Raw genomic sequence first — 13,674 nt, 5'->3', positions numbered from 1 at the left:
AGCATTTTTCCATTGAAAGTATTTTTTGATATAGCTGTGAGTGGTAACCTTGTGCAGTTCTATTAATATAATTGAAACAGGGTTTATCCCAAAAAATATGCTTTATTATTCAGATGATCTGCCTGTGAGTGAACTTATAAGTAACTGAAAATGATTTTTAAATATATCATACAGAACCATTTACTAGTTTTGTTGGGGTTCAGTAGATTGTCACTTTATATTGTAAATTCTTATGAAAACTTAAAAGCTTTAGTACCTATTAATATCCTTACATTTATAAAAAAATAAGCTTGATTTTAAGAACCTCCTCGAAGGTCCATAAAGGGGCATGATTAGAGGATATTTGCTCAGGTGATAAATTCAAATGGGGAGCATGACCAGTTTTGTGGGTGGGGTCGGCTTTTAACCTAATGTTTTTCAAACCAGCGCAAAACACCGAGGAAACTCGATTTGGACTTGATGTAACCTGTGCTTGAAATTCATCCTTTTGCAATATCCCATCAAGAAAATAATCTCAATTAATCTTTTTCATGAATTCAATGAGGCATCATAATGAGTGTTTTCTTGATCTGATTTGCACATTCAAGGTCAAATCAATATTTGATCAGTTCTGTACCAAACGTTATGAGTGGTGCTTGTGTTGCTCTAATTTCTATTTTATGTACGGCACTCAGTGCTTTGGATATTTATTTCTTTCCTGGTTTAATTCTGCAAGAAAATAATCTGAGTGACAGTCTTCCTGTCCCAGGAAAAGTGACATTAGATTTTGCATTAATGAACTCAAGGTAATTGACTGAATCGGTCTGTTCATGACATTCATTAAATGAACCCATAATATAATGCATTTGGATAGACAAATTAAATTTGTGCACTGTGAAAGTATTTTTAATTTCCCTTCATAATATACTTCTTTTTCCAAATTTACAGTCTGCATGTTGAGCCATGTTTATTGTACTTTAAAGGAAAAGCATATGCTTGAAACGGCTAACTTTTAGAATACTTCATTGTGCTATCATTTTCTTTAAGAAACGTTTCCCCATAATCTTTGGTTGTAAGTAATAGCTAATTAAAATGCTTTATAGAGCACTATCTGCCTATAGGATTAAATGGCTCGAAGGTAATCTACTGCAGAATATTTTACAGCTCTGGCTTGCTGATGAATGCTGGCTACAAGCAAACTTATATTTAGGTCTTCATCAGGACTGTGAACTTCAAGACCAGAGGCCGTATGGTTTCAGTGTCCTGGCAGGTCAAGGCGAGAATCACTACTTCTGCGTAGAGATGGGCAGCGAGCTTGCCGTTTGGGAGAAAACCTTCCAGAGAGCAGTTTTTATGGAAGTGCAGAGAACAGGGGTGAGTCGAACAGTATAAGCTCTTTGTATGTGGTTAGCTTTTACACAGTCACAAAACCAAAATGATTACTGTTCTAACTCGAGGTTCAAACAAGGTACATATGGGTACTTTTTGAAGTCTGTGTGCTTTGATCTTTGGCAGCGATGTGTGTACATATCAATTTGTAAGTTAATACCCAAAAATGTTTATATCTAACCATCAAGCTATTAAAAAATGCTGACAATACTTATAGAAATTAATGATCTACTCAGCAATATCCATATGAATATTGTTGTTTCTGTGATTCTAGAGAAATAATTTCACAAAGGTGACTTTTGCACAGAAACTGGATCAACGACAAATGTTAAAATTCAACTCAACTTATTAAATCTTAAATATTGAAATATTTGCTCCAATTAACTAATAAATATATTTATATATATTTGCTTAACTGCAATGCCTTAAATTGTTGTGAGCCTAGACAATGATATTTAAAGCAGCTTATTCATTCTGCATCATTTACTATGCTTCACGCATTACACTAAGTTCATCTATGATGTTTAAAGTATTATTACAAAGAAAAATGGGTGATTTGCCATTATTTGTTTGTTTTTATTGCCCTTGGCCCTAGTAATTTGCCACAGTACCAGAAAGCTGAACCTTAGGAAAAGGTTTCCTACCTTTTTTTTGTCAAACTCATATCTTCCTTGCTGGCACATCCACTACATGGTGCTGTGCTGCGGAATGGAAGATAACAATCAGCAACAGATTTTATTTCCCATCACTCTGTGAATCAAACTGTGCAACATCAGAGAGATCATCACTGTTTGGTTTTGCATAAGTGGAGGGTAAGCAACGAATGAATATGAAGATAGATTGGAAGCTCTGAAGTTGCTTTTCAGGTGTGACTATGTGGATTATTACTGGACTTGTTTTAAATTTTATTATGGAAAGAATGATTGCATATACTGCACAGAACAATATTTATATCACATCTCCAATAAATAATAGAGAGCTAGGATGTGTTGAACTTATTTACTGGTAAATAGCTGTAGGATGATATCTGATTGGATTTCCACATAGTAAGCACCATTAATGCAGCAAGTATTCTTGTCCATTTCATATTACAGCCATTATTTTAAGCAATGATCATTCAGCGACTAGCCATTGGGTGGCACGGTGGCACAGTGGTTAGCATTGCTGCCTCACAGCACCAGGGACCCGGGCTTGATTCCCAGCTTGGGTCATTGTCTGTGCAGACTTTGCACATTCTCCCCGTGTCTGCATAGGTTTCCTCCAAGTGCTCCGGCTTCCTCCCACATTTGGAAAGATGTGCTGCTTTGGTGCATTGGCCATGCTAAATTCTTCCTCAGTGTACCTGAACAGATGCCGGAATGTGGCGACTGGGGGATTTTCACAGTGTTAATGTAAGCCTACTTGTGACACTAATAAATAAACAAACATTCTGTTCATCGCTTCTTAGGGAAGCACTCCAAGAGGTTTAAAAGAGGAAGCCTGGCTGCAGATTTATTCATGTAATTCATCTTTAGTATGTATCTCTGACCAGAAATATTCGTGCAAGTACAATTTGAGGTTAAAAGTGAAAAGCATTAAAATGAGTTTTGTGCCTAGAATATCGAAACTGGAATTTTAATTATTAAGGGAATTAAGGGTTATGGGGAGCGGGCGGGTAAGTGGAACTGAACCCACTATCAGTTCAGCCATCATCTTATTGAATGGCGGAGCAGGCTTGAGGGGCTAGATGGCCTACTCCTGCTCCTATTTCTTATGTTCTTATGAAGCAGGTTGTTTTCTTAACAGAAACAGCTCTTTTAGCTATGATTTTTGTTTGCTACTGCTACCCAGCTCTTGAGCAATAATACCATGCTGCCACTTCCATGCTTACCCATCCACATAATAAATAGGCAGCATTAAGGTGCTGATTGAGGGGGAGTTCTTAAAATCACTGATGAATCTCCATATTGTCTTACCCTGCAGCAACGTTGCACGTTGAAAGGAAATGATTCCTTTAGCTTCTTATATCAGTGCACTCATTTATCCCCAATTCGACTCCACAGGGTAATACAAAGAATACACTGAAGCTTTTAAATTAGCACATCCATTACTAATGTATATATCTGTTCCATTCTCCTGAATATATGTTTGTATAATAGTTTGTATAAGATTACAATTCTATCATCGCAGCAGCAACTTACATTTATATAGCCCCCTTCATGGAGTAAAATATTTCATGGTATTTCAAAAGCAGTTAGTTTATTAGTTTAACACTGTTTCGTTTATACACTGACTCTAAACTCATGTAGTATATGTAGCGTGTGATAACTCGAGTAAGCACGCCCTTTCCTCTGCTTCACTCTGGTGTGGATTTAGAGTTGGCCACTGGATTCTGGCTGTATTTATTCTGTAGATTAAATAGGCTCGTACACAGCTACTGCACATCAGAGAATCACAAGGATGCTGCCTGGAGTTTCAAATACATGATAGCTCTGTGTGAAGGCCATGCAAATCACCCAAGTAACTGCAGCCTCTAAAGCAGTTCACACCGATCCTAAGATACACCCTTAACCATTTAGCTTAAGCACTAACCTGATGAAAGTTAAAGTGTAAATGTCAGGGCCGAGCCTGCCTCCACTTGGCTGGCTCACCTCGCTTTAAATTTTTGGGTGACGGTCCTTTACTTAATAAGCGGCAGGACTTCCATTTGTCTCCAGGAGGATGTTGCATCTCATATAGCTGCCAGCCAATCGAAGGCCAGCAGCTCTGCACATTGGTAGCACCAGCAGAAGTGGTGACCACTGCGGGTAGGCCGAAGAAGACATTCAGGTTCATCTTGGATCTCGTTGGGGCCAGGTTGACAGGCACAAGCAAGTGGAGAGTGGGGAGCATATTGAACAGGGTGGAAGTGGGGAGGTAAAACTGTGGAGAGGGAAATCCAATTGACACTGGGAAGCACGGCAATCCCCTTTAACTAGCTGGCAGCCCACCAGGTTAAACCCAGCGGGCTACCAGTTTGGCACCTGCCCCCCTCACTTCCAGTTAAATCAGAGCAGTGGTGAGATGAGGCCCACAATTGAGCATTAATTGCCATTTAAGAGTTTCAGTTGGATCACTGGTAGGTGACCGTCCCAATGCCTTCCCCATTGCCCTTTCACCCGCTCTCCAACGCGCAGGTGGTTCATAAAATTCAGCCTAAAATTGAGACACTCCAAGGAAACAGCTATGAATGACTGCTGAGCACAATGGGAGTACAACATGATAGAAAACAATAAGAAAGCTTAGAAAAACAGTATTGCAGCCAATTCACATGCTGTGACTTTCTTACATAAAACAAAGCTTTTGAATTACTAATTATTCACTCTTTACAATGGAAGAATGATTGAAGTTAATTGTATGGAAGAATCTTTACAAAGAATGCACTTACCCTGGCACCCCTTCCACCACTTTAAACATCCCTTTGCCACTGATGCAAAATGGTAGCAGTGTGTGTCATCTACAAATGTAATGTAGCAACTCAGCAAGGTTCCTTCAACAGCACCTTCTAAACCCATGATCTCTACCACCTAAAAGGACAAGGACAGTAGATGCTTGGGAACATCACCACCTGCCCGTTCCCCTCCAAAGCACTCGCAATCCCCTCCAAAGCACTCGCACTCACCATTCCTCCACTGTTGCTGGGTCAAAATCCTGAAACTCCCTTCCCCGCAGCACGGGGGGGTGTACCTCTGCCAGATGGACTCCAGCCATTCGAGAAGTTGTCTCACTACCACCTCCTCAAGGATAAGGAGGGAAGGACAATAAATGCTGGCATAGCCAGTGACACCCGCAATCATGAACAAATAAATTAAAACTAACTGTAATAGCATGGAAACAGAGCTTTCCCTATTTGCATTTTTAATTTTACATTCCGCTCTGGAATTATGATTCATATACACATTAACTACATATCTTGTTCTGTCTCAGAATGTCATGTAACCATGTAATAAATTAGTTCAATTAAGAAAAGAAATGCCTGTGGCATTTATGTGGAATGGCGCATGTCGGTAGTTTTCTCTACTTACTGTATTCATTCATTCAGGACCTTTCTCTGTGAGGAAAAATTGGATCTGGTTGTCAGTATTTATTTTTTGTTCCCATGCATAATTCAATTGTAGGTGGTTAATTCATGTAGTTCATTCAACATGAACTAATTTAATTATTGTTTTAATGTGCCATATATGTATCAACTGATTATCCTTCAAATGACTGCAGGCCCTGGAAACTGTCCAATTGAGGGAGCAGATGTAAAAATAGAAAATGCTTGAAAAATGCAGCAGATTAATTAGCACTTTTTAAAAAAAATAAGGGATAAGCTAGTGTTTTAAGAACCCAAGTCTGACGTTGGTTTCAGCATTAATGGGGAGGCGACGGCCTAGTGATATTATCGCTAAACTATTAATCCAGAAACTCAGCTAATGTTCTGGGGACCTGGGTTCGAATCTCACCATGGCAGATGGTGGAATTTGAATTCGTTAAAAAGTATCTGGCATTAAGAATGACCGTGAAACCACTGTCGATTGTCAGAAAAACCCATCTGGTTCACTGATTTCCTTTTAGGGAAGGAAATCTGCCATCCTTATCTGGTCTGGCCTACATATGACTCCAGAGCCACAGCAATGTAGTTAATTCTGAACTGCTCTCAGGCAACTAGGGATGGGCAATAAATGCTGGCCAACCAGCGACGCCCATGTCCCACAAATGAATTTTTTTTTAAATTGTTTCAGTTCAAAAACAAAAGTATGGAGATTATGGCCGGGATTTGTTTGGGGATGTGGTGGGGCAGCCAAAAGTCCGTTTCAGTGAAACCAGAAGATCCCAGTGGCGGACAGAGCCTGAAAATCCCTGCCTGTAGTTGCCAATATTAGTTGAGTCTGAACAAAATTTGCACTTAATGTGTATATGAATCATAATTCCAGAGCTGAATGCACAATTAAAAATGCTAATGCGGAAAGCTCAGTTTCTATGCTATTACCGGTAATGTTAATGTATTTGTTGATGATTGCACGTGTCACTCGATGCTCCTATGTAAACATGAGTTGGCCATTCATCCCCTCGAGCCTGATTCATCATTCCCTTTGTGATAGTTTAACTGATCATAAGAAATTAATTGAAAACATCCACAAAGGAATATCGCAGTTGTGTTAAGCGTTCGCCAGATCATATCAACAACCACAAATTGTATCTTTGTAAAACTAAAAATTGTATTTTTACAAAGTGGGACAAACATATTCAACGCTAATTTTACAATCATACTCGCAAGTTCATTTTATAATCTTTTTAAGTAACTAATGTGAAAATTATCTAATCAAGGTAAGGAAATAATTAGATGCCTCTCTTGTAAGAATTTTGGAAAGAGAACAAAATCCAATTGGTCTAAGCAAGTATGCCCTTTCTTGATAGATTAATCCTAACTGCCTTCTCACCCTATCCACCTCCCTTCTCCGCATATCTCTCAAATCCTTCCCTCTTCTGAAATTGATCCAATTGCCTGTTGAACATTGCTTCAATGGTAATTTATTCCACAACTCTTTGGATGAAAGTATTCTGCCTGACTTTTCTTATTCCTAATTTTCTAATGTTTAACTCCTTGGCTATTTGAATTTTCAACATGATCGAATAAGTGGCTTAAATGTCTCCTATCAATTCATTTCACAATCTTGGAAAATTGGATAATCTTGAAGACATCTCTTCATTCAAAACGCAAATACCCAACACTGGATTCATCCTCAATGATCGTCTTTCCATTGCTAACATCCTTCCTATAATCAGACACAAAGTAACAGTACCTCATGAGCTGTAGGTCCTTTTGCAATAGCAATGTCATTGCTGGCAGGCTCCTCAGCAGTGCTTTTGATCAATTGATGAAACTTCAGCAGTAGATTAGCAGGACCAGCATTGATGCACATATTGGCCGAATGCTAAGCACAACTAATATGGAATATAGTAGTCCATAGCTTCCAGCTGTGACTCCATAACCCCAGAGGCAGACTTACACTTTTACCCCCTATACCCCATGAGATGGCACTCCATCCCCCCGCCCTCCTTGATGTCAAGAGCCATTCCAAATTATATCATTGCCCTCCTGACCTCACTCACCATCAGCTCACATAATACAAGCCACAGGAATGCAGATAAGTACACAGAACACTGTTTTTAACTTATGAAAATAAGTCTGTAATTGATTAATTCAAATCCATAATGCAGGTCCGAGGAACCCAAGAAGCACTACACAAATCACTGCTCACTGCTTCAGTGCTTTGTAACTGATGAAAACAAGCCTGTAATTCATCAATTGAAATCCAAGCCTACCTGTTGTCAGCATCACGATATTGTGAACAAACATGGAACTGACCGAAGATCAATTAAATGGAGAAAACAGCTGATGATATGACTGCAGCACTGCACAATGCAGGATAGAATGAAAAACTCCTATGCAGGAACAAATACTCCAATCTAGTGGAGTCCAGTGAGTCCAAGTCCAATACCAATGGCTTTGCTGGCAACTGTCTGGCAGGATCCTGGTCTTTGTCCAAAACAAACTTTCTAAAGGCTAGAATTGAGAGAGATGGGGATGATGGCTACTCACCAGTTATAACTGTCTACATGTGACATCCGTGACATCCATGCCATCAGACCAGCAGATAGTGGTCTCATTTGAAAGACTGAATTTAAATAAAAGAATATGGAAGAAGGGCGGGATGGGAAAATTCCCCTTATAGTCATTTTGAATTTTCATGACAAAACTTTTAACTGTGGCTAACAATTGTGAAGCATTCAGTGAAGTTGTATTAATATTCTGCAGTGATTTGCTGCTGGTCTTGATTCCTTGAAGTAAATGGTTCCACAAAACAATAAAAACTGTAGTGTCGTACCTTTCAAACTTTTCTGCTGAGGAATTTGCTTCAGCTTAGACAGGTAATTTCTCTGAATTTGATGTGACTATGTCTGATAATCTGCATGAGCAGACCACCTGCTCTCAAATTCTCCCGCACTTCGGTAGGATACGCTGCAATCACGCTTGGAGCAGACACATGGAAAACATTTGATGATCAAAAGAATTTGACACCAGGTGGTCCACTCCTGCAGATGTTGTTTCGGCTTTGAACCTGCACTTTGTCACTATAAAGGAATGTTTTTCGGACATTGCCACATCAAATTCAGAGAAACCAGTTGAAGCCGCTTTGCCATTATAGTGCTGAATTCATCGTAGGTTCTGTGCTAAAGGTTAGTCTTCACTGAGCCACAGTAGTTCCATTCCCATTTCAGCGTCCATTTCTTCTGGTTCTGAACTTCTTGTTCGGCTTTTTTCAGGCGATGTGGTATCTCCAGAAATCGTCAAGTCGAAGTCATGAGATAATTCATCCTTACTTTTGGTGGAAGAGTATGAATGTGCAGTTTGTGCAATGCGCAACACTTCAAACTTTCTAAAGTAAAATGACAAACTGTCTTTTTGCCTAGTTTCGACCTCTTGCCTCCCCCTCAATTTTCTGCGCTTTTGACTGCCAGATAGTGTCGTTTCACATTGACTGACTGATTTTAACAAAGAAATTTTCTGGAAGAGCAGGTTTTTTTTGCCCTTTTCAGCCCGGAGGTTCAAGTTGTTCCTGCTCACGTGACGACTTCACTGTTGTGTGGCTGACTGGCCGCCTGTCTACGGTATGGCCTTGGTCTCACTCTCACTTGCCCAGTCCTCCTGAACCCTGGCTGGGGTTCAAGTTGTCCCTGCTCACTCAACGACCTCACTGTTCTGCTGGTTCACTGGTTGACTGCCTGGTCTCTTCAACCCTGGCAGAAACCCTTCAGCCCAAAGTCTGGAAGGCACAGCACACACACAAAAAATTAAACTTAAGATGCGAGAGAGTGAGTGGTAGAGGTGTCGAGCCCAGACATGGCTGAAATCATGAGGCGTGGGAACAAATGGTAAGAGAGAATCATGATCAGCTGTAATCAGCTTTGACACCGATTTAAAGAGACATGACCTAGCAGTTCGGTCCCGGAATCTCCCTCTCAATGTCACAGAGACTGTGAGCGCTTCTCCACCATGGTATGATTGTGTGGGAGCTGGATGCTAGAGGTTGCTCTCCCCAAACACACATGACCACATGAAGTACTTGATTGCTTTTGTTTTTTTGTTAGCGGTTCTTCATTCAGAAGCTTGAATATTTCACCTATAGTGTATGTGTCTGAATGTGGAAAATATGACAGTCTTTGAGTGACTCATTCAATCTACCGGCCAGCATGCACCCCCCTCCATTGGTCAAGGCACAGTGTGTTTCATTGCAAGTCAGCCTCTACATAACCCTTTATAAAATTAACCTATTGCCAATTTTAAATGACACAGCCTACAAAAGAGGTTTGAGTGCTTCATTCTCCATCATGACCTCTATTATTAAAACATTCAGTAATTGAGCCATATAAATCAGCAAGGTCCCAGGTTTGAACACCAGTGCAATGATTTTGACTATTATCTCCAAGAAAAAAAGATTTGCAGAAAGCTACTTTAAATGTACAGGAGCTAAACATTGATATTTTTCTCCCATAGAGTACATATTATGAGCAATTCATTAGTTTATCTCAGCGATCAATAAACATCTCACACCCATCTTGTTAGAAAGTCCCTAGTCTGTTCTGGCTGCGAACAAGGAATGATTAAATGAAAAGGTGCAGGCAATCAGTCAGATTTTACACAGAAGCTGTGGTCAGACCCAAGAAGAAAAATTCAGGAGGGTAGACAAGAGTTATTTTGTTTAAGTTAATCAATAAAACCTACTGATGTGAGGGAGCAGAGGATCATCAGTACTTTATTATAACAAGAAAATGGTTGTATTTTGTCGGAACAAAATTAATCCAAGTATAACTTGGGAAGAGGAAGGGGGAGGTGGGGGGCACGGTGGCACAGTAGTTAGCATTGCTACCTCACGGCACAAGGGACCCAGGTTCAATTCTGGCCTCGGGTCACTGTCTGTGTGGTATTTGCACATTCTCCCCGTGTCTGTGTGGGTTTCGTCTGGGTGCTCCGGTTTCTTCCCACAATCCAAAGATGTGTAGGTTAGGTTGATTGGCCATGCTAAATTGCCCCTAGTGTCAGGGGATTAGCAGGTAAATATCTGGGGTTAGGGGAATAGGGCCTGGGGTGGGGGGATTGTAGTCGGTGCGGACTTGATGGGCAGAATGGCCTCCCTCTGCGCTGTAGGGATTCTATGAACTCTTGCTCCTTAAACTCTATTACAGTGAAATAAAGAAGCTTAATGATTCAGACTGACTTTATTTTACCAAGCGTTACTTGGTCCTCCATTGAGTAGGTTAGTAAAGCATGTTCAAATTATGTAAATATCTAGTTTAGGTTACAAGGCAGGGGTACTATTGTTACGCCCTTGGATTTTGTGATCATATAGTGGGATTTTGGGTAGTAAAGTGGGGGCACACCCATAAACACAAAAGAAAAACAATGTTTATGAGAGTAACCAGCACTGTTGCACCCAAGAAAAAAAATCTGAGGCAAGGCACTGAATTTATATTACTGGGAAATGCTGAGTTGGTTGATCTCAGCTGGGGCAGTGCAAGGATACCACGTACTGACTCAGGAGTGAGAATTCTACCACTGAGTGAAGGCTATACCTGGAATGTTTGATGCTTTCTAAAGAGGCTACTGGCAAATCATTTAACATTCGAGATTAATATTAGTTGCTTATAATAACTTATGATCTAAAATTTAAAGCAGAGGACTTGCACCATAAGACATAGGAGCAGAATTAGGCCTCTCAGCCCATTGTGTCTGCTCTGCCATTCAGCCATGGCTGATATTTTTCTCATCCCCATAACCCCTAATCCCCTTATTAATCAAGAACCTATTTATCTCTGTCTTAAAGACACTGAATGACCAGGGATGTACTTCTGAGGCTGGATAAGGCTCTGGTCAGACCCCATTTGGAGTACTGTGAGCAGTCTTGAGCCCCGTATCTAAGGAAGGGTGTGAAGGCCTTTGAAAGGGTCCAGAGGAGGTTCACAAGAATAATCCCTGGAATGAAGCACTTGTCGTATGAGGAACGGTTGAGGACTCTGGGTCTGTACGCGTTGGAGTTTAGAAGGATGAGGGGGGGGATCCTATTAAAACTTACAGGATACTGCAAGGCCTGGATAGAGTGGATGTCGAGAGGATGTTTCCACTAGTAGGAAAAACTAGAGCCAGAGGGCACAACCTCAGGCTAAAGGGACAATCCTTTAAATCAGAGATGAGCGGAAATTTCTTCAGTCAGAGTGGTGAATCTGTGGAACAGAAGGCTGTGGAGGTCAGGTCACTGAGTGTTTTTAAGACAAAGATGGATAGGTTCTTGATTAATAAGGGGATCAGGGGTTATGGGGAAAGGCAGGAGAATGGGGTGAGAAAAATATTAGCCATGATTGAATGGCGGAGCAGACTCGATGGGCCGAGTGGCCTAATTCTGCTCCTATGTCTTATGGTCTTATGGAATCATTGATTATCCTAATAGCAGGTCCCTGCTCTGCCTTTGTCACATCCACTGGGTCCTCCTCATGTCTGTACTGTGACTGATCTGCTGCTGCCAATCTTCCACCTAATTGTATCTGCTGGGATGTATGCAGCTGTGCTAGTAAATACAAATATTCATGAGAGAGACACTGAGATCTCGCATGCCTTATTTAATCTTCTACCAACTCAACTGTGAATCTTGAGGCACTTCAGACAAAAATCAGTGCATTCATTTGAACTTGAATTACTGGCTAACACATGATGCTGCCCTTAAACCTGCATAGCATAAAGAGCCCATTTCCAGGGCAAAGCGAAACAATAAACAAACACTCTTGTTGTATATGGAAAGGGCAGTCATCACAGCAGGTGACTTTCACAGCAGCACCCTTACCAAAGATATTCACATGGCAGGAGCACCTATTGGGAATTCAAATACAGAAATGCTAAATCATAAAGTATATTGAAATAATGTACCAGAGCACACTAGGTGACCTAGGCTGGTTGGAAGATTGCCTTGCTGTACTAATTGGGTGGGGATCTGGGGAAAGAGATCTGTATCTAATTTCCCTGTCTTAGGAGGAACATTCCACACTCATGCAACCAAACCCATTAACTAGAAATCCACCCCATTGTCATCAAGAGAAAGTTTAATTCTTGATGGAGCAGGGAAAATAAACCAAATGCATCTTTTACCAAACGCTTGTTGGCAGCTAATTTCAGCTGTTGATCAAATGCTAAAATTAAATGAAAATTGATTAAAGAATTTAGAGTTTTTACTGATCAAATGGATACTGCATGCAAGTCACTTAAACCCTTAAATGGCTTCCTTATTGTCTTAATGTCAATCAGTCATTCAGAAGAATACAAAACAGACCTATTGTGGATACAACATTGGTGATGAATCTTTTTACTTCAGACATGGCAAAAATTGTAGTCTAAGCCCAGCTCAGTTGTCAGATGTCCCAAATGATCCAAGGAGGAAGACATTCTCCCAATACCCTGAAACATCAACCCACTCATGCTAAAGCTGGTCTCCTCCACTCTCTCTGCAGTTGTGGCTGGTTTGCATGGAGCTGCACCAGTACCTCATTAATTTTTTGTTACCCCTTTGATGATGATCTTTCTTCATTAATGGTTCAGCATTTGTTTCCAGCTAAGCAGAGCTTGTAGAGGGCTACATCCTCCAGTGTGCATTCCCCATAGCTGTCCCTACTATCACTGACTGCTTTTTCTCTTGGTTGATTTGATTTAATTTATTATTGTCACATGTATTAGTATACAGTGAAAAGTGTTGTTTCTTACGCGCTATACAGACAAAGTATGCCGTACATAGAGAAGGAAAGGAAAGAGTGCAGAATGTAGTGTTCCAGTCATAGCTAGGGTGTAGAGAAAGACATAAGGCAGGTCCATTCAAAAGTCTGATGGCAGCAGGGAAGAAGCTGTTCTTGAGTCGGGTTGGTACATGACCTCAGACTTTTGTATCTTTTTCCCGCTGGAAGAAGGTGCAAGAGAGTTTGTCTGGGGTGCATGGGGTCCTTAGTTATGCTGGCTGCTTGTGCAAGGCAGCAGGAAGTGTAGGCAGTGTCAGTGGGTGGGAGGCTGGTCTAAGTGATAGAATCATAGAATCACAGAATTCCTACAGTGCAGAAGGAGGCCATTTGGCCCCTCGACGCTGCACCGACAACAATCCCACCCAAGCCCTATCCCCATAACTCAATGGATTTATCCTGCTGATTCCCCTGACACTAAGGGGCAATTTACCATGGCCAATCCACCTAACCTGCACATCTTTGGAC

The 13,674-nt window shown here is 40.8% G+C and overlaps 1 protein-coding gene across 1 annotated transcript in view; it reads left to right on the top strand.

Moving 5' to 3' along the window:
- The window catches only part of sntg2 (syntrophin, gamma 2), a 240,135-nt gene that overhangs the window by 183,264 nt on the left and 43,197 nt on the right, over positions 1-13,674 (top strand). Inside the window, exon 14 of the mRNA XM_078213586.1 lies at positions 1,144-1,353. Within this exon, the coding sequence (XP_078069712.1) occupies positions 1,144-1,353 (210 nt within the window). The remainder of the gene's footprint in view (positions 1-1,143; positions 1,354-13,674) is intronic.

This window comes from Mustelus asterias, chromosome 5 (genome assembly GCF_964213995.1).
Source record: "Mustelus asterias chromosome 5, sMusAst1.hap1.1, whole genome shotgun sequence".
NCBI lineage: Eukaryota > Metazoa > Chordata > Chondrichthyes > Carcharhiniformes > Triakidae > Mustelus > Mustelus asterias.
Note: the sequence above shows the minus strand (reverse complement) of the source record. Positions and strands in the feature narration are given on the sequence as shown.